This window comes from Trachemys scripta, chromosome 14, assembly GCF_013100865.1.
Source record: "Trachemys scripta elegans isolate TJP31775 chromosome 14, CAS_Tse_1.0, whole genome shotgun sequence".
Classification (NCBI taxonomy): Eukaryota; Metazoa; Chordata; order Testudines; family Emydidae; genus Trachemys; species Trachemys scripta.
This window is the reverse complement of record NC_048311.1, coordinates 15,752,744-15,774,973: the sequence shown is the minus strand read 5'-3', so window position 1 is coordinate 15,774,973 and position 22,230 is coordinate 15,752,744. Positions and strand designations below refer to the sequence as shown.

Here is a 22,230-nt window from a genome sequence, read left to right as displayed (position 1 = left end):
TATTTAGTAATACACTGTGACTATGTAATATACATAAGGGTCACTACTAATATATAAAACTCTACTGAATCTTAACTATGCTATGTGGCATCTAGTGTGAAGTTGTTCTATTCTCATTGCGTGTCTATTCTCATTTTCTAACTGCAGTAAATTTTTTAAAAATTCATTTATGTAGAAGGAAAGAGGTTGACTTGTAAATATTAAGCTCCTTTTGTAGAGCTAGGACATTTGTTAGTCACCTATGTAAGTATCTAGGCTAGGATAAGAAGGAAGGGCCAGGAACACCAAAGTGTGTCGTATAGAAACTCTATGCAGGACACTGATGGTGGCAAAAAGATAGGAAGAAAGCTTGACTGTCGAGGAGGAGGAAGTGTAGAAAGCTTGACTGTCGTGGAGGAGGAAGTGTATGGAGGGGAAGTTATGATATTCAAGTGGGGTGGGGGGAAAGGGAGGAGAGGAGAGGCTTGTTATGCCTGGGGATGTAATTCCATATGATGTAATGTATATGTAACTTGATTAGATTGGATTTTTTACTTATAAAGATCCTAGCCCTGAGGAAGGAGTCTCAACCTTACAACAACTAGAACAAACAATATCTCATGGAAAAGTTAAAAACCTATAACATATTTAATGAATAGTCTATATAAATAACACAAAAAACATAAAAATATCCATCAACAAACCCATGTGTCCCTATCACATGAACCATCTTTCCAGTGCCCAAAAAGAACAGTGGGCTCTGTAGCGTACCCAGAAAGTTAAGAAATCTAGTCTCTTAATTGGGTTAATGTATTCCAAAGCCAAGAAAGATTCCTCACAGAAAATGCTCTGATAGCATCTCTGTCTCTTACAGTCCCCTCTATTTAAAAGCTCAAGCTGCTGACTGAAGCTGCCGCATTACCACTTAGAGAGGGAGTCAGTTGTCTGTGTGACCAGATCCCAAACCATTTGTGGCTTTATAGGTTAAAACCAAAACCTTGCATTTCACCTAGAAGTTAATAGGAACAAGAGCAGAGCATAGACTACTGGTATAATATGATCCCTGCGTAATGTCTCTGTCAACAAATGGGTGGCAGCTACGCTCGCTGCCCTAGTTTCAGCTTCTGTATAGTCAGAACATGTTGCCCCATGTAGAGTGCATTGTACTAGACTAATTTCAAAATCACAAATTATTGCAGTAAGGTCTGTGTATGAAACTAAAGGTTTACACCCTCTTTATTCTAGGCATAGATGAAGAAAAAGCACTGAGAATGAAATTGTCTAGAAACTAATTACCAGAGTTAATTTTCATTTTTCAAACTGAGAAATATAGGGGAAAAAACGAGTAGTATAAATGGTGAAAAATGAATTAAATTTTAAAAACATTGTTTTAATAATCCAAAGAATTTGTTGTAACATATGTATAAAAACATGATTTTCAACCTGACTGCACCTTTGAGTGCACTGCTAAAAAGAATTTTGTATGAATGCTCCATATACATTCTTTATTCATTGATGCCACAAATTAACTAATTTCAAGAGCAAAGTGATTCTCAGAATTCTTTTCTGAAAGAACATTTTGTACTAACTGATTGTAGATTGATTCCCAGTGCCATTTCTACATCTGAACTGGTTCACATAAGCCTTGGGTAAAGTGAAGCTGTTTAAATAATTTTTTTCCAGGGTGTGTACTCTGTCCTTGCAGATGATTTGCTTAGTACTCTAATGGGATTTTATTTGTCTCTAAGTTTTATGATTCTGTGTCTAGATAGTAAAATTGATAGTTTGACTATGAATAAGGTGTCAAAATTAATACTGATTAGAACAATACTTACTAATTAGGCTTAGTGTGGATTGCCATTCTGTATTTCAAATGGATACAAATTAAAATACAATGATTTGGTTGTTTTTACTATTACTGTCCTTGTATACCTAGCAGACAGCTTGAAAACATAATTTTAACGTGGTTCATCACTAAAAAGTGAGTGTATTATATAAGGCTTTGGCACATTTTTATTGTGTGCTGTTTATCTCCTTCCTTGGTTTAGGTGTGGTTTTTGTAGATGGGTATGGAAAGCAGTGCTACTGTCTATTGATGGTAAAATGTACCTTCTGTGCTGTGCTTTGGCTAGTTTCTGGATGGAAGATTACACTATTTGAAGGAATCAAAGACTTTGGTAATTTAATCATACTGATCCTTCCCAGTTCAGATTGTGCTGTAATCATAGCTGCAGGGTAACGTTGCATACGGTATGTCTGTTAAGTCCCACCCTAACTGCACTCCTCATTGCACCAAAGAATTGCTTCTCGTAGAGAACTGAAACTATTTTAAGAGGAAGTCTGTAGAAAATAGTCACCCAGTGCGGTAAATGTTTTTATGAATATGCTCTAGTTGATATCAGGTAGATTCTTGAAACTCTTGCATTTTTATGTTTTTACAAAAAATAAACCAACAACAAAACAAATACATAAATAGAATTTGAATTTCTTTAATAAACTGAGGGCAGAACCACAATTGCAAGGGATTTGTGTAGTATCTAAATTAGTGGGTTTAAAAAAGTATACAAATGTATCATTTTGAAAATGTGTGTATAAGGTGGGTTGTTTGATTTGTATATTACTAATGTCAATTCAAATTGGAAACCCTGTAAAGAATGTGGGAATATGATGAAGCATATTTCTCTCTCAAAACAAATTAAATTGTGTGCTCTGTAAATGTATTTCAATTTAAAAAATGGTATCTACAGAAAGTCATTCAGAATATTGTGTTGCGTTTATAGTTTGCTGAATTAAGAATTTTTTTTAAAAAAGTATGACCAATTCATAGTTGTATATTTCCACTTCTGTTATTTTCTTGCCAATTTTAACTTGGTGTAATTAAAAGGCCATTTCTTTTGCTTAACTTGGTGGCTTGATAATACCACCTGGCATAATGTTTTTTAAATTAGCCTCTCCTTCTATTGTATCAGTGGTTGGTTTAAGGGAGGACTGGTACCACTGATTTCACTGTTTGGATTGCTCTATTGCATGAACTAGAAACGTATAGTTGTTATAGCTTTTTAGTATATCTGTAATTAGATGTTTCTGTTAGCATTTTCTGCTTTGAATTTGGAAGCAGGGCTGAGAAATATTTTCTTGAGACGCAAGATGGGTGAGGTAATCTCTTTTATTGGACTGACTTCTGTTTGTGAGAGAGGTGTTGGTGTATGTTAAAAAGTGAGGTCAGCCCAGCTACATTACTCAGGGGTGTGAAAAATCCACACCTCTGAGCGGTGTAGTTAAGTTGACGTAACCCCCAGCGTAGACAGTGTAAATTGAAGGAAGAATTCTTCAGTTAGTGTAGCTATTGCCTCTTGGGAAGGTGTATTACCTATGCCTCATGGAAGAATCCCTCCTGTTGGCGTAGGAAGTGTCTACGCTGAAGCACTACTGTGGTGCAGCTCCCTTTCACCCACTAGATACCTGTAAATTCAGTTTCTTATATGAAGGATTTCATCCCTGATGTCCGTGACTTCAAGTCTGTTCATAAGAGAATTTAAAATTCTAGTGACTTGCAACAAATTATATTTTATAATGATAGTTACTTTGTGTTTGTCTTAAATTGCTTACACAGAGCTTAAGCAATCCTTCCAATCAGTGGCCGTGAGCACCATTTAAAGTTTGGAGGCATGGAAGGAGGCAGGGCCGGCTCCAGGGTTTTTGCTGCCCCAGGCAGCCAAAAAAAAAAAAAAAAAAAAAGAAAAGCTGTGATCACGATCTGCGGCAGCAATTTGGCGGGAGGTCCTTCGCTCTGAGCAGGAGTGAAGGACCGTCCGCGGAATTGCCGCCGAATAGCCCCCCTCCGGAGTGGTCGCCCCAAGCACCTGCTTGCCAAGCTGGTGCCTGGAGCCGGCCCTGGAAGGAGGTGTTAGTTCCAGCGCCTGGTGGGGGTCAGAGGTACCAGGATGGGGTTGAGTCTTGCTGTGGATGGGCAGGGGGATGGAGGGAGAGATGAAGAACAAGCCTGCCTCAAACTCACCCTGCAGCATCTCCTGTCCTGCAGAGCTGGCTCAGCTCTCTACTCTAGCCCCTTGAGTCTCAACGCAGTGTGCAGGCAGGCAACCTCCCACCCCCACACACAGTGATTCTGGTGTCTCTGGATCCCTTGCCATGAGCTGGGCTAAAAAATTTAAAAAAAGCCTGTGGTTTGGATGCCCTCCTATTCCCATCTCAGTTGCCTGTTCTTCCAATATTTTTCTAATACCTTCATGTCCATTCTTTGTCAGCACTTCACAATTCAGATTTATGAAGATACCTCTGTTTTTTATTTGAAGGGTACCAAAGCCCTTAATTCATCCCCTTTTGTCTCCCTTGAGATCAACACATTAGATCAAATTGTGTTCAAGAAGATTATGTGTAGAATGGTTGGCTGACTGCGTTTCCTACTGTTATTTCTTAGTGGAACCATTTCAAGGCCACGTTAAGGCTCATCATGCAGTTAGATGCATGCCAACAATCATTGCCAGCCTAAGGTCAGTATCCATCCTGGAGATTTGGAGAGTGGTCACATGGAGTATTAACTGTTGCTTAGAATCACTGTTGCATAAGGAATCCAATTTTTGTCTTAAATTGCTCTTCACTCCCCCTAACCTTCGGAGGAGGATGCAACAGGAGCTGATTTGAACTTAAAGAGAAGGAGACCATATGGAGTCTGCTGCCTTCTAGGTCAGCCTAAAGATTCCCCACTGGATATTAGACGTTTAGAGCTTTAAAGCTTCTGTGGGGTTGATGGCAATTTGATTTCTTTTTTCAATTGTACGGGGATAAGAAAGCTGGAGGGGAAGAGATGGTAAAGATACCCACGTTAGTTATTGGGAATGGGAATGGAAGAGTAAGTGAAAAAGCAAATGATAGGAATTTAAAAGGAATCAAACAGTAATTAGGTATGGAGACAGGGATAGTTTTAAAAAAAATGAGGAATTGGATGATGTGCATCCATTACTTTCCTTATGTGTACCGATACTATGTATGTTTTTCTCTCTGTAAGCCCTAGTCCTGCATGCTGATAGACATGTGTGGATCCTTGCTATAAGAATGCCGTTGAGCGCTGGGAAGGTGTGATTGAGTTAGAACATAAAAAAGCATCTAAAAGAATCTGACTTTTTTGACCCTTTAATATTGGTAAAAACAAATGAAAAAATAATTCCCAAGAGAGATGATTTATATCAAGTTTTAATTTTTAAGCCCAAATTTTGTAGAACTCCAGAAATCGGGCTATCTAATGGAAGTGCTGACACAATTTAACCAGAGTAATGTGAAAAATGAAGCTCATTTTAGAGGTACATGCAGTAATGTTGGTAGTAGCCAGGTGGTTTCTGAATATGAAGTTGAAATAAACTTCTGGAGACTATCGTTGTTTAACACGCCTTTCTTTCTTTTGGCTTTTTGTTTGAATTCTGTTGACAGTATTTTCTCATTAAAATGAGTCACATTTCACCGAGACTTAACAAAAGACAGTAGGTACGAAAGTATCCATTGGCTTTTTTGGATACTTACCAACAGTTCAAGCTAAGACAGGTTCAACTTGTCACAAATACAAAAATAATAAAAATAAAAATTAATCCTAAATAACCACTCCCCGCAAATGAAATTGGCTGTCATAGTTTTAACCAAAATTAGCTTACAGTTATGGAAAGTTTCAAAGAGCTGTTGAATTGTGTGTGGCAAATAAAGCAAATGTTTAGATATTTTACAAATTGTAATCTTTATAGCGTCTAATGCTTGTACAATATATTGAAACGTACATTTTTTTCAAAGTCAGTTGGACTGAAATGTTAGATTGTTTCATTGAACAATAAAAACTCTTAATGCCAACATCTAGACTAAGAAATATGAAAAGAAAACTTTTTGAAGTCCGTGGGAATTGTGCATGTTTACCTGAAGGCAGAACTGGTCCTTAGTAAGTCATTTATGAAGTTTAGTAGTCTCTTACTAAATTATCTTTTGTTGAGGGCATTTCTTTTCAGTTTACCTAATTAATATATTTAATGAAACCAATTTATTCATTATAGAAGGCATATTTTACTTGGTTAGACGAATGATGTTTCTACCATGTTTACTTTAGCGAATTCGGTTTAGATTTTCATCTGCATGTTGTTTTTTAAACTGATATAGAAAATGCAAAAGTAAAACAATAGCAGAATGTAAAAATATACAGTACATTAAGGATGGTTATTCTGTAAAGGCTTCACTTATAATAGCTATCTGGCTAACATGTTATATTCAGTGTAAAATTCCTCTTTTCATTAATGACTAGTTTATGGTTATACTACAATATATTATACTGAATGGAGACTTATCCAGACAATCAGAATGCTGGTTGGCTGTTAATTGCAGATATTTTATAAATAAAACAAAAAAACTTCAGCCAGTCTGAAATCAGTACTGTAGAGCTTAAAAATACAGATGTCCAAACTCTGCTATTACTGAATTTGGTCCTGTATATTTATGGATAATCTGGCCACTTACTTGATTAAAACACTTCCTAAGCTAATCATAATGCAGCTGGTCAGTGATTGAATTGCTGAGTCACCTTAGGGGTATAGGCATTAAGGGTGAGAGCCATATCCCATTGCAGCCCCTTTATGCCAGGGAAAAGGGCCTGAGCAGTGTGTAAAGGAGTCCTACCGTATGAAAGCCCTGTATCTGACCAGGAAGAATTACCCTGATTCAGGCACTGAGAGAGGCCACTGTCAGTTGTCTTCTGAGGACCTCCTTGCACGTCATGGCATAGGGGTATGCTGGAGGATAGGGATGTAAAATAGTAAATGGTTTACAGATTAACCCAGGGGTCGGCAAACTTGGGGCCCCTGGGGTTCTCACCTCTGTCCCTGGCGGGGCCGGCTCCAGCCCGCCCGGCTGCGGCGGGCGGTTCGGCCAGGAGAGTGGGGCTGCCGCGGTCCAGCTGGGAGAGCGGGGTGGGGCTGCGAGGCTGCCGTGCTCCGGCCGGCGTCGCGGGGCGGGGCTGCCGCGCTCCGGCCGGCACTCTGGCCTGCGGAGCGGGGCCCCCGAAGACGACCGCCGCCGGGGCGAATTGGCCTAAAGCCGGCCCTGCTGGCTGCCCCCCATCTCTCTCCTCCCCCCGCTCCCTCCCTCCCGCTAGCCAGAACGCACACTCTGCTGCAAACTGAACACAAGTACAGTGGAACCCCACTATAACGTGACCCCTCATTTACCACGATTGAATTTTTTGGACCCCAATGATCGCGTTATATGGGGTTCCACTGTATATATGTAGTGCTCTAATTATATGTATTCTATTTTCTTTATGATCTGTTTATTGCCAGGCATAAGAAGTGTACATCAATTAAGATGCCTTCAAGTTTTACAGGTTTCAGAGTAACAGCCGTGTTAGTCTGTATCCTCAAAAAGAAGAACAGGAGTACTTGTGGCACCTTAGAGACTAACAAATNTTAAATAATTGTCTAACTCCCTCATTGCCTGACACACACCCCATAATTTTTCACAACTGAAAATTTAACTAGATATAAATAGAAAAAAATGCTTAAAAATAAACCAATATTATCCATCAAAATTATAAAAAATAAAAATCTAATTCTGCCAAGCTTAGTTAAATACAATACTTAGAGGCTGTTGAGAGCAGCATGATTGGGACCCTACTGCTTTAGCTGTTTATTCTTGAGTACTGAACACTGATATTTGAAACATTCAGGTATGAAAGCATGTTAAAATATCAGTCTCTGAGCTTGTAAAACTTGAAAAAAGAAGAACAAGAGTACTTGTGGCACCTTAGAGACTAACAAATTTATTAGAGCATAAGCTTTCGTGGACTACAGCCCACTTCTTCGGATGCAAAGTGGGCTGTAGTCCACGAAAGCTTATGCTCTAATAAATTTGTTAGTCTCTAAGGTGCCACAAGTACTCTTGTTCTTCTTTTTTCAAGTTTTACAAGCTCAGAGACTGATATTTTAACATGCTTTCATACCTGAATGTTTCAAATATCAGTGTTCAGTACTCAAGAATAAACAGCTAAAGCAGTAGGGTCCCAATCATGCTGCTCTCAACAGCCTCTAAGTATTGTATTTAACTAAGCTTGGCAGAATTAGATTTTTATTTTTTATAATTTTGATGGATAATATTGGTTTATTTTTAAGCATTTTTTTCTATTTATATCTAGTTAAATTTTCAGTTGTGAAAAATTATGGGGTGTGTGTCAGGCAATGAGGGAGTTAGACAATTATTTAATGACAGTTGATGTTGTGATTAAAAGAATTAAACCTTTAACTGTTAAAACACAAATTGCCAACATCACATGTCAAAATATACGAAGTAAATATCCTTAAATCAAATTCTAAGTTCTCAAGCATCATTTTTCTTTCTTTGTCTATCTGTAAAATTCGATTATTATGGATGGAAATTTTTGTTGGTTTGTGTGACTGACATTTACCAACATATACTGATAAAACGAATCCTTCCAAGCCTATACATCACATGAACAAGGCATTATAACCATGATATTATCTAAGGCTATGTCTACACTATCTGTTTTGTCAGTAAAGCTGTTGTCAGTCAAGAGTGTGGGGGAAAAAGAACAAAGACCATCTCCGTGACCAACATAATTTTTATCGACAAAAAGGTTGGTGCGGATAGCGCTATGTTAGCGGGAGGTGCTCTCCAGCCAACATAGCTACAGCTGCTTGTTGGGGGTGGTTTAATTATGCCGACGAGAGAGCTCTCTACCATTGGCATAGAGCTGTGCTGCTGCAAGATCTGTAGTATAGACATAGCCTAAGATTCTTTATGGAAGATATCTGAAACTTTCCTAAAGCAGCTAAACAAGAAGAGCTGTCCTGATTCCTTTTGTCAAAGGGCACTGACTTTTGATTGTACTGTGAAGCCTTGTCTTAAGAATCAAAGGCTACTCTTATGGCTGTGATTGTTTTAGTCAACTTGCATTCTTAATCTGTTGTCCTGCAACAGACAGATTTGAAAGAGTATTGGAACATAAAGCATCAGTGACCCCCTTCCCCCCCCCCAAAAAACCCAAAAAACAAAAAACCAACCCTTGAGGGCTTGTTCAAATAACAAAGCTGACTTTATTTTAAAAAGTAAAGCCATGGGTCATTTATATTGCTGTGTGTTTGTTTTGAATTCATCCTCTGGTGTTTATCAAAAAGCAAACTGACTCATTTTTGTATGTTTGTTCTCTCTGTTCTTTAGGCTGCCTTCCAGGAGAATGTTGGAAGACAGGTATAGTAACTTTTCTGATTCTTCATTAAACAAACTTCTTATATGTACATTGTAACATATAACTCCTAAAACCAAATGAGTAAAAGAACAACCAAATTTGGGGAACATTGTTTCAAAACAATCATGTAACATATTTTCATCATTTGAACCACAGGTTCTCATGTACTTTTTTCCCCTTTAAACTTAATTATGAGCTTTTAGGACATTAGTTCCAGAAAAAGCTTTTTAGCAAGTTGCTTCTAAAAAGCAAAACCTTGATGTAAAGTCACACAATATGCCTTAACTCACATTAAGGTAAGTTAAGTGAACTACACAAGGCCTCACAGCAATTTGATCGCATAGTTAGGACTAGAACTCATGAGTCCTCACTTCTGGTCCTGTGCTTTGTCCATGCTTTTTCTCAAACCATAATCTGAATTTTCCAAGAAATTGGTTAGTTTTGAAGAAGTATGAGTTGCTCAAGTAGAAAAATCTGCTTTATTTCCATGTCACTTGGGAGGCAGATATTTCACAGCATAAAAGACTTAGAACAGTGGTTTTTCAACCTTTTCTCATTTGCGGACCCCTAAAAAATTTTGAATGGATAGACCCCGTTGGAAATCTTAGACATAGTCTGCGGACCCGTAGGGCTAAGTTTCCTCTAAGCTGCGCAGCTGGGTGGTCGCTAAGCAGGCTGTCAAGTGCCACGCGCTTCAGGTGTCCCTCCCCCAACTGCCATGCTGCTCCTGGGAGCCTGCTGCTTGCTGTGCAGAGTTGGGGTGCGGAGGGGGACACTGATGTCAGGGTGTCCCACTTGCCCCCTGCCCCTGTACCCCATCTCCACAGAGCAGGGTGTGGCACACAACAGGGCTCAGGACAGAGTAAGCTTTCTGGCAGTTGCTGTTGTGTCTGAACATGCTGATCTACTTAAAAGGGCAGCGTTCTCTCTCTCTTTCTCTCTCTCTCTCTCTCTCTCTCTCTCTCTGTCTTTCACACTCACCTCCCAACACATACTTGTATTATTATTGTTGTTGTTGTAACTTCTTGATACTACTTTCAAAGTGTGTTATTTTAGTTTTTTGACTGGTCTATGCATTTTATAATTTTTATTTCTCTCTTACGGTTAAATTTAATTCTTTGAGTAGTGAGTTCTAAAATGCCCAACCTCTCCTGGCTGGAGTAATTATCCCTATGGTAACTTCTTAGAAATATATATTATATCTAAGTTTTTGGTTTCTCCTGGTGGCGCACATCCGCACATTATCTCGATATGGTGTACATAACAAAATTCATTTCACACATGGATGGAAAAAATTAGAGGAAACACTGCCCCCGGGGTCCATGGACCCCAGGTTGAAAACTACTAATTAAAAACATCTTCATCTATGTGCTGAATACACTAACTGCTAAGGTTTCTAGAAGAAAGAAAAAAATTAGCTATGCAGTTATTTCCCATTCACAGTGCTAAAATAGTGTAAATACATTAACAAAATCTTTGAGATTGCAAATCAGGTGCATGACGTATAAAAAAACAAACAAGGACATTTAAGGTGATCTGAGAAGCTTCTTATCTGCAAGAGTCTGTGTTCAGGCACTCATGATGTTTTTTTTTTCTCCTCTAAGAGCTGACATCACTGACACATACAGCAGAGCAGGAAGCTGTGTTCCATACACTAATATAGGTGTTAGTGATGTCATGTAGGTAAAGAAGCACAGAAGCTTCAAAACCTGATTTTAAACTATGCTGTAGTGCCAATATATTCCTGGCACTCTGCAATCTCACCATATCACATTTCCAGTATCTTGTTAAGGTTATCTGGGGTGTTCATTGGTATGGTATTTCCTCACTGCATGGTGTTATCTTGATTCTCATTTTACTAAGATTCTTTTATGCCACTTTGGCAGTGTAAAGAGGCCTTATAGTTTGTGTAAATGTGATACTGTACTGGGTATGTGTTGGCTGCTGTATTAAGGTCAAAACAAGATGTAGCTAATGATGGTCTCATCTTGCTTTCATCAGAAATAGGGGTGGGGGCAGGGGGCCATGGGCCCATTGCTTTTAAAAGTGGGAGGGGGAAAACAGTGATGTGATAAAGTTTGCAGGCGATACAGAATTACTCAAAATAGTTAAGTCCAAAGCTGACAGCAAAGAGTTACAAAAGGATCTTGCAACTCGGGTGACTAGGCAACAAAATGGTAGATGCAATTCAGTGTTGATAAATGCAAAGCAATGCACATTGGAAAACATAATCCCAACTTTACGTAAAAAAATGATAGGTTCTAAAATTACTGCTACCACCCAAGAAAGATATCTTGGAGTCATTGTGGCTAGTTCCCTGAAAACATCTGCTGTGTGCAGCGGCAATAATAATCATAATAATAATAATAATAAAAAGGTAATTTAAGAACCATTAGGAAAGGGATAGATAAGAGAGAAAATGTCATAATGACACTACATACATCCTTATTACACATATTATCCTGTATTCTGGTCACCCTATCTGAAAAAAGTACAGAGAGGAGCAACAAAATAATTAGGGGTATGGAGCAGCTCTTTCCATATGAGGAAAGATTAAAAAGACTGGGACTGTTTAGCTTAGAAAAGAGACAGTTAAAGGGAGATATGATAGAAGTCTGTAAAATCATGAATGGTGTGAAGAAAGTGAATAAGGAAGTGTTATTTCTCCTTCACATAACACAAGAACCAGGAGTCACACAATTAAATTAATAGGCAGCAGCAGGTTTAAAGCACACGTAAGGAAGTACTTCTTCGCACAACTCAAAGTCAATCTGTGGAACATGTTGCCAAGGGATGTTGTGAAGGACAAAAGTATAACTAGTTTCAACAAAGAAATAGATAATTTTATGGAGGATAGGTTCATCAGTGTCTATTAGCCAATATAGTCAGGGCTGCAAACCCATGTGACATGAGCTACTGTTGGAAGACAGGATACTGGGCTAGATCAATTACTGATCTAACCTAGTATGGCCATTCTTATGTTTTTATTCAAAAGGCCCCTATTCTAAGGTCAGTTTTCAGTGTTAGGCTTTCTGCACTCCAGTTGCCCCAAATTCTCTGTCATGCCAGCTGGGTGTTCACTCCTCTAGTGATGAGAGGGAGGCAATAAGGAATGTGTCCAGAACTGATGTGTTTTTCAGGATGAAGTTAGGATAATAGTGGAGGAAAGCTTCAAGGGTGGGTATCTTTTGTGATTGTGGCCTAACTAGGGCTGAGGTAAAACAGGAGGACATCCTGATTTCCTTGATACTCCAGAGTGTCTAGTCATTGCAGAGCAGTTCATACTGCCTCCACATCATGTGGTACTGGATAAAGCAATAAAACACCTCCCTATGATTTCAGCTTATACCAGATGGGGTGCAGCCCAAAGATGATGCAGGTTTTAAGCCAGCCCTGCATATATATGAATGAGTCAGGTTTGTTTAAATGACTTCTCAAAAGTATCCAGGCAATTCCAACAAACTTTGGATGACTATGCTGCTTTAATTAAAAAAAAAAAAAAAAAAAGTGTATGAACTGTCAACACCTGAAGCTAAGAAAATACATACTTGTCTTGGTGAGATGATAATTTTGATTATGCATACTTATTTTATAATGGAAGTGATTGTATAAATGGCTAAAATTATTTTTGCCTTATCCATAATATCGAGATTTCAGGATATTCTCTATCAGATCTAGATGTTTTCAATACATTATAACAGACTTCGGCTGAACAGATAGAACCACATATCCACGCAATTTGTTGTAGAATGGCCTGTGGGTTAAGTATTCATTTATGCTCTTCTTTTTCTGAAAATGTCAACTTTATTCCACCCTTTTACTAGGGAGGTCAAGAGAACTATACACAAGCTTACACTAACACTCTCATGTCCCTAGTACTAAATTTACTAAACCAGTTTCAATTTCCCCTATGAGAGTTTATGCATTTTACATGTATGCCACATCCAGAAAATAAGAGTTCCCGTTGCAAATCTTAGCATTGTTTCTTTCGTTTTTAAAGATGTGGGCAAATTGAATGAATATTTGGCCACACATTTTCATTCAATGAAAGATTTATAGGGTTGTTTATAGGTCAGTCAAAGAGGTTCAATCCCAAATTAACGTATAGGCAAAAAAGGTCATTGTCAGGCGTATGTTGATACATAAGGTCTGCATTTAAACTTATTACAGATTTAGCTAATGCACAGATAGACAACAGATACTGCATATGTTCTGGAGGGATCTACAACAAAATAGTAAATTAGCATGGCACAGATCTGACAGTGAAATGGAACAATATCTGTGACTCACCTCCTTCCTGTGGGAGGAGTAATGAACCATTTCTTGCTGCCTAGGAGAATGGCTACTTCAAACCATCAGATACACCCATTATATCTCTTTATCTCTGTATAATATGATGCAACAGACATCCTTTCTCTGAGTAGGTGGGAAGTAAAGTACTGATTCTACATCCAAAGCACTAATACTTTTAGTAAATAGATGAGGAAAAAAAGTGCTGTTTTGTTGCTTTCTTGTTCCTGACTGCATCAGCTCTGTAATGTGTCCTATCCTGGAGGTAAGAGAAGTATATGTGTCCGTGCCACAGCAAATATGTTGCTGTTCACTGTTACGGTGGATTTAAAGATTCCATGTAGGTGAAAGGTTTTTTTTTTTTTCTTTAAAATGTCCCAGAATATATTTAAGAATAAATCAAAGTAGCACTCTTTTAAACAAAATTAATTTTAATATTGAAGTGCACTTTTTAAAAATCCTTTGACAGAATGGACACTTTCTAGATTATTTTGCATTCCTGTAGCCCCAGTGGAGAAGGAATGTAAACAAAAGAAATTCTCCAGTTTTCCTAGAACCTGTACTCCTGCACAGCATTCATTGTTTACATATCATGTGTCCTATCCCTTTTGTAACTGGGTGTAATGTGTTTGGTTATTGGCTAGTTTATGTTTGCCTTTAATTATGGGTCAAGTAGGCCATGCTATCTCCTCCATCAGGGAATATAACTTTGTATCAAAACATTATACTAAATGAAATCGGGGTCAGCCAATCAAAATTCTGAATATCTGAGCTATGTATGAGCAATTAGACATGACTGGCGGTGAATTTACAGCTGATGACTACATGCATGATCATATGTTATGAGTGTTTTCTGAAAAGAGCAATAATACATTTGTATAGCACAATCAGAAGTGTGATTGCTGTGGAATTAAATTTGTTGAAAAATTGCTGGGTTCTGTGAAAACTTTCTTTAGTTAAGGATAAACACATCATGAAATATATATAAACAGAGACTAGTAAATAACTCTTATTTTTTTATATGTGGTGATTTTCTTTCCACTTGTCCCCTCCTACACAGTCGATACTGGGTGTTGTTCCTTTCATATGATCTGAAAACCTGATTCTGCTTATATGTAAAACTTGATAATATTTGTGTGATGTGTATATAGACAACATATAGTATGTGTGTATGTCTGTATATACAAGATTTATACAACATTATTTTCTGTAATAGTAACAATATTGCTAGTGTGGAACAAGTACACCTCTACGCCGATATAACATGACCCGATACAATACGAATTTGGATATAACGCGGTAAAGCAGTGCTCGGGGGGCGGGGGCAGGGCTGCGCACTCCGGCGGTTCGATATAACACGGTTTCATCTATAACGCGGTAAGATTTTTTGGCTCCCGAGGACAGCGTTATATCGGGGTAGAGGTGTAATTGAAGGAAAAGCTCTTGTTTATAATGAAATTTGTCTTAAATGTAAATATCTACTCCAGCACATAGCTCGCCCGTGCCGCTTCTCGCCGCCCCCATTGGCCCGGGATGGCGAACCGCAGCCAGTGGGGGCTGCGATCGGCCGAACCTGCCGCGTCAGCAGGTAAATAAAACTGGCCCGGCCCGCCAAGGTAAGCACCCTGGCGAGCTGCGTGCCGAACGTTGCCGACCCCTGGTATAGGTGATATTTTAAACTGTTGTTGACCATTAATACAAAATTTGATCAGTCATAATAATTTTTTCTCTTCTATTAATATTGATAGGGGACTTTTCCACACGGCATTGACATTGTGACTGCAGCTGATTATTTTGCTGTTGGTAACAGAGTTAATTGTTTCCTTAATATAAGGTAAGTTCCCATGCATTAGTTTTCCTACACTTAAAGTGCCTGCTTCATTTAATAGAGATTTATCACCTTATTTTATGTTGTATTACCTTATAATATTAGTTTTCTTTTTATTAAAAAACATAATTTTTCTTATTCCTATCTGTGAACACAGATTATGTTCGGAACATGGCAAAAGTTTGAGTGAGGTGGCCCAAGGTTCTAAACTAGGTCTGATGTTTTTCAGTGTTAATTAATGATCAGTAAAAGGGGGTAACAAGCAAAGTGGTAAAATTTGCAGATGACCCAAAATTATTTAGGTTAGTCAAGATTTGAGTAGACTCTGAGGGACTTCGAGGGAATCTAACACGACTAGGTGCATGGGCAGCATGATGGGAGAATAAATTTAATTGCTGACATATGCAAGGTAATGCCCGTTGAAAGGAGTAATTTGAACTACTTGTATCATTGCTGAGGTCTTGTCTATGTGGAAAGTTACAGTGAGGAAGCCAGGTGTGTGAATCTACAGCGCACCAGTTTCTTGTGTAGTAGTGTCCTGTGTGGACACTCCTTTAGTGCAGTGAAAGTCCTGGACTGCGGCTTAGTATGCTACTACTTCAAAGCACAGTACTCTAAGCTGAATTCTGAGACTTTCACTGTGCTGTAGAAGTGTCCACATAGGAGATTACTGTGCAGCAAGCTGGTACTCTAGATTCACATGATGGCTTGCTGTGCAGTAGCTTGCCATATAGACAAGCCATAATTTCTATATTAACTGTAAACACTAATGATAAAGACCAGTGCATCATGATGGACAGCTCATTGAAAATCTTGACTCAATGTGCAGCAGTAGTTGAAAAAGCAAACAAAATGTTGTGTAGGCTGTATAAAGAGTTGGACAGAGAATAATATTTAAATAATTAAAATGCTGTTGTAAATAAATGGTGTCTCTTTAGCTGGAATACTATGTTCAATTCTTGTAACCCATGTAAAAAACTGCTAGCACAGAAATAGAGTGGTTTCAAAATCAGGTGATAAAAATGACTGGTAGCACAGAGACTTCCTTGTGAAGTGAGATTGAAAGACCAGGGCTGTTTAGTTTAGAGAGATGGATTAGAGAGGGTCTCCTATTAATCTTCTCCTAATACAAGAGTAAGGGGACATTCAGTGAAACAGAAAACACATTTAAAACTGATACAAGGAAATATTAATTTCCCAATACAAACTTAATTTGTGGAACTTATTGCCAGAAGGTATCAAGACCAAGAGCTTAGCAAGATTCAGGGTATGTCTACACTGCAGTGTAAGCCCAGGGTTAGTGGACTTGAGTCAGCTGACCCATGTTAGGGAGCCCTGAGCTTGCGCGTCTACATTGTATTTTAATCCTACATTAAGACTTTTCTAACCTATATTTGAACCTAGGGCTTTGGCCTCCATGCTGCAATACACAGACCTGAGTTATAGTAACCATATCCCAGATTCGCTAGCGCCTCATCCCCTTTTTCCCTAGCCCCCCAATGTGGTCACTCTAGTTCTAGGACCATGGTGTACCGTGGGAAAACTTTGCTGCCCGCCCTGATGTTACAGGAAATTTGAAGTAACTTGCTTAGCAAAAGACTTGGTTGGTTCGCTCTCCATTGCAAACCCAGGAGGCTCTATGATAGTGTGCTTGTGGATTGGTGATCAAAAGAGAATGGGTTAATGCTGACCAGAGCTGCTGCCATTTGCAGAGTGAGGGTGGATTTCGTTTTCAATAGAGTGGATTGCAGATTGTTGGGATAGAGAGGACTAAGGAACTTTTCCCATGGAATTGTGGGATTTTTCCTGGCTGACTCCCGGGACTCAAGTCAGGTGGGGCTGCATCTACACTGCAAAGCAATAGGGCTTGGACCCTACATCCTGGCTTAACTCAAGTTCAGACCTTCCAGCCCTGCAGGGTCCAAGGCCTGGGTTAGTGCAATTGCAGTGTAGATGCAAGTGGGGCTATGCTTGAGCCTGGGCTCAAGCACAGGCTTATGTTGCAGTGTAGACAATTAATTTCTTTATATTGAGCATATTTTTTTTTGTTTGCTTCAGGATGTGTTGCTCTGCTTTGGGCACTGTATCTTGACTTGAGCCTACTCTGCTAGCAGCATAATGATTTAAGTATTCCCTTATCTCTGTGACTACACTTCTCTTTATTGTTGCATTATATGGAGTGCCATCTTAAAGTCAGAAGCATGTTCAGTTTTGGCCACCCTGTATTTCCCCCCTCTCTGTGTCAGTCTCCTGTTGCATCTGAGTAAGGGGAGGTGAAAAAGAATGGCTGTTGCACACATCATGCAAGGAATTACGCATTAAAAAATATAACAGATATCACACTGGGGCGTCGTGCCCACTCAGACAGTCAGGGCCAGCTCTGGCTTTTTTGCCGCCCTAGGCAAAAAAGCCACCCCCCCCCAGGGCCCACTGCCGCGGGCCCGCAAGCCCCGACCTGCTGGAGCACCGGGGGAAGGGCGGCGAGCCCGCTGCGGCTCCGCTTTCCCTGGCGGCCAGAGCGCCGGGAGGAGGGCGGAGAGCCCCTGGCGGCCAGAGTGCCGGGAGCAGGGCGGAGAGCCTGGCTGGGGCTCTCCGCTCTCCCCCGGCGGCCAGAATGCTGGGAGGAGGGCGGAGAGCCCCCGGCGGCCAGAGTGCCGGGAGGAGGGCGGAGAGCCTGGCTGGGGCTCTCCGCTCTCCCCGGCGGCCAGAACGCTGGGGGGAGGGCGGAGAGCCCCCGGCGGCGAGCCCGGCTGGGGCCCTGCTCTCCCCAACCGGCCGGAGCACCGGGAGGAGGGCGGTGAGCCCGGCCGGGGCCCCGCTCTCCCCTACTGGCCGAAGTGCTGGGGGGAGGGCAGCGAGCCCGGTCGCGGCCCCGCTCTCGGGCCGGAGCGCCCCGCCGTGCCGCCCCCCTCCAGGCGCCGCCCCAAGCACATGCTTGGTGGGCTGGTGCCTGGAGCCGGCCCTGCAGACAGTATAGAGCTACAGACTAAATGCTAGGAAAACAAATGGGGAAACGGCACTCTCTGTACACGTACCTGCTTTTTAATTCCCACAAAGCAGAACAACAGGTTTAATGTTTTCCAGTCATCTTATTGTGATCCTATTCCCTTTGCTTGGGCTATATAGTGTTTTGTTTTGTTTTGTTTTCATTTAACTGATCTTTCTTTGTATTTGTACATAATTCCCAACTTATACCTCCTCTTTCCTTTCCCTAGTCCACATCCTTTTTTTTTACACATTGCTTATATCCCCCAACTAGCCTATCTTCAACCAAACCAAACTAGGGAAATGCAATTGGTCATATTCTCTGAAGTCTGTGGAACTGCACCAATTTGCACCCACAGAGCATATGGCCTACTACTTTTAAACTTTAAAAATGTACACAGCCTTAAAAGAAATAGTAGATTTTTCTGGCTTGGGGGTAGCGAGAAGTTTGTTTCTCTTCGCTTTTTGTTTTATTTTGTTGATGCCTATGCTGTTATCTTTTCTTCCAAGCTCTCTGTTTCAGCTCTCTTTTTTTCATTGTGACTTTCAGTGTGATGTTACGCATTGGTGATAAAAATGTTTCTTTTGCTTAAGGGCAAAAATATTCTAAATTAAGAAGTCCTTCTTTATTTTGCCTGCTTACCAAGCTGATAACAAAGTATTTCACAGCTCACTCTAGATCCTATGGCTGCGCTTTTCTTTCCTTAATTGCTGCTGCACTGATCACTTTAAAAGGAATTTCACCTAGTTACTAAAGTGTGATTCCTTGAAACCATATTCACTATTCTTAATCAAGTTTTTGTTCATGAAGTGTGTTTGTCATCCCATCTGAGTTGTAATTAATTGGGTCAATACTTCATTAGTTCCTTAATTCTTTGTGTGAATGGCATCAAAACACAAGGGGATAGGTATATAGAAAATATATACCATTACGTTATGGATGGAAGAATGGACCTCACTGACAGGGCCTGTCTCCTTGATTGCTTGGGTATAATTGCTTAGGTAGTTTTGAAAAGCAGTAACATGGTGTACAGAGTCCATAGTTGTGATTTAGAATCTCAGCCCTTCCCAGAGGTCTGTCACATGACTCTTATGCCTGCATAGATTCCCATTAACTATAAAAGGACTGTGTCTAGGTGTAAAAGTCTGTACATAGCTTCCTTTTAGCAATCACAGCATTAATAAAGTTCTGACTCTGGATGTTTGTTGTTCTATGCCTTTGAACTGATAGAAATAATTTTCTGCATTTGACTATTTTCATTAATGAAGGCATATTTCAGAGGTACAATAGCATATATAAAAAGTTGTATGGATATTGCCACATTATAATTTTTACTATATTATTAGATGGGCTGGTAGCCCTGCATATTATTAAAGTTGCCCAACAGTTCCAATAAAAACCCAGTTTTCAGTTTCTAATAACTTTGCTAAACTTAACTATTTGGGCTGAAATTTTCTATGCTGAATGTCTAAATTCAGTAGTAATACTTCGGCCATTTCTGAGAACAATGAAAAACAGTGTTTTGTCCATTTAAAAAAAATCTGGTGACTTTGTCTTTGAGAAGCTCTTGATGTACCTATGCTTTAGAGCAGGCACTTAAAATTTGGCCGGGGGAGGGGTGGGGCTTTGTATCAGAGATGTATCTTTTGCCATTCCAGTGAAAATCTGCCCAAATTTGGCCAAGTTATAAGCCTTTACAAAATCACACCTCGTACATACTCAGTAAAGACTTAGATTTTAGCAGCTAATTCCCCAAACATTCTGTCAGCATTGGGTGTGTTCCAGCCCCGGAGTGAGCAGTTGCAGCTGTGAAATGCAGGTCATGCTGGATCTGGGTATCTGAACTGGGTGTTGGGATAGATGGGAGTCTGAGACTGGCTAGGCAAGGAGGCTGAGATGGAAAGACTGAGATTATCTGAACAAGGAGATGGGGCCTGGTTGGTCAGGGAGAGTGGGACTGGGCAATGGGAGGTTGGGAATGGCTGGGCAAGGAGACTGGTAGCCAGGTAGGGGAACAGGGATTGGAGAATGGGATTCCATAGGTAGGGCGGTCAGATGAGGAGCTTGGGGAACCGGAATTGACTGGGCAAAGGACTGGGACTGAAACCAGTGGAACGGAAATGGGGAGGTGGACAGACCTGAAGAGGTGTAGAGGTATGTGGGTGTCAACATGATGCCACATGATGGAGTTCGTGTTTTCAGTTTGCTTTTTTGACACCTATGTGGGTCAGCAGTAGAGTTGGAACCTTTAGATCCACTGCACAGATCTTGGTCACTTGAGCTAATGGAGTAACGCATAGTAATAATAGACTGTCCTCCATGTACACCAGCACTAGAGGGGGATGATGCACACACTATGCCAATATAGTATAATAATACTGTACTATGTACTTGCAAAAAAAGCACTTTTTCCCCACTCTAATCTTGTAAATAATTATAAATGTAGAATGTATTAATCATTTTATTTAAACAGTAAAATCTATAAGCAGTTTATTTTTTCTAGTATTTATTGATCATATAATTCTTTATATGTGTGTACAATGGTTTTCACTGATAATCTCAAAATATTTTACAAAAGTGTTGTAAATATTAACATAATGAATTTTACATAATATGGAATATCATGTTTTTATGCACCCCTTTAAATAGACAAATAGGTAGTACATTTTGAAGGCTTTTTTGTTTATTGCATTAAAAGCAATTGGGTCAAAATCTTCAAAGCAGTACAGTAGAATCTCAGAGTTACGAACATCAGAGTTACCAACTGACCAGTCAACCACACACCTCATTTGGGACTGGAAATATGCAATCAGGCAGCACCAGTACCATATTTTACTGTGCTAAACGTAAACTGCTTAAAAAAATAAAGGGATTTTTTTTTTAAATTGACAAGGTAATGAAGCTGTTTCTGTGCTTGTTTCATTTAAATGAAGATAGTTAAAAGCAGCATTTTTCTTCTGCATAGTAAAGTTTCAGAGCTGTATTAAGTCAATGTTTAAACTGTAAACTTTTGAAAAAACAACCATAGCATTTTGTTCAGTTATGAATATTTGAGTTACGAACCATCTCCATTCCTGAGGTGTTCATAACTCTGAGGTTCTACTGTATATGCCAAAATTCAAACTGATATACATTCTGTGTGTGTGTGTGTGTGTGTATAATATATATATATATATATATATATATTAATAAAAATATTGATGTACTTATTTCTTTTTCAGTGTGTACATTGCTAGTTTTCCAGAGTATACACAATCAATGATTGACCACCTCGTTAACATGAAGATCAACCATTGGGATGGGTATGTTTCAAACATGTAACTTATATTATCTGGAAGTCAAATATTCTGTAAGTTTTACTTTTCGGAACTCTTTAGTTACCTTTCTTTAAAGGGAGAGGGTGGTTGTTGTCTATTTGTTCTTATCTGTATTGTGGTAGGAACTAGAAGCCTCGATCAGGATCAGATTCCATTGTGCTGGGACTTACAAATGCTAGTTATATTTTCCTGAATCAGGGATTAAGGGTCTGAATCATATTCCTTAGAACTTTTAAAAATCATATTATGGTAATTATTTTTTAAATAAAACAGGCCCCTTTGAAAACTGTTTTTAAAAGTATTAGCAGATTTGTGCTCCTTTTTAATCTTGGAAATTTGTAATAACTCTTTTCCATGAATGATAACATTTAAAAAAAAGAAATGTTAACATATTAGTATTGCTAATGTATTTGATTGGGCAGGCAATGGTTTACCTCAGTGGTTCTCAAAGTGGGGAAGGGCCTCAAAACTTTCTAGTGGGGCATGAAGTTTACTCCCACTTACTCATGGAGTCACAACAGCACTCAAATTTGGCCCCTCTGTAATGACATCATGGATTGCGTGGACATAATGAAATTATTCC

At 39.5% G+C, this 22,230-nt stretch overlaps 1 protein-coding gene across 1 annotated transcript in view; it reads left to right on the top strand.

The window, feature by feature from the left end:
• Positions 1 to 22,230, top strand: part of TBCD (tubulin folding cofactor D) — a gene marked incomplete at its 5' end in the record, with an annotated part of 241,622 nt that overhangs the window by 106,025 nt on the left and 113,367 nt on the right. Inside the window, 3 exon segments of the mRNA XM_034789910.1 lie at positions 9,199 to 9,228; positions 15,265 to 15,350; positions 21,552 to 21,632. Of these exon segments, the coding sequence (XP_034645801.1) occupies positions 9,199 to 9,228; positions 15,265 to 15,350; positions 21,552 to 21,632 (197 nt within the window).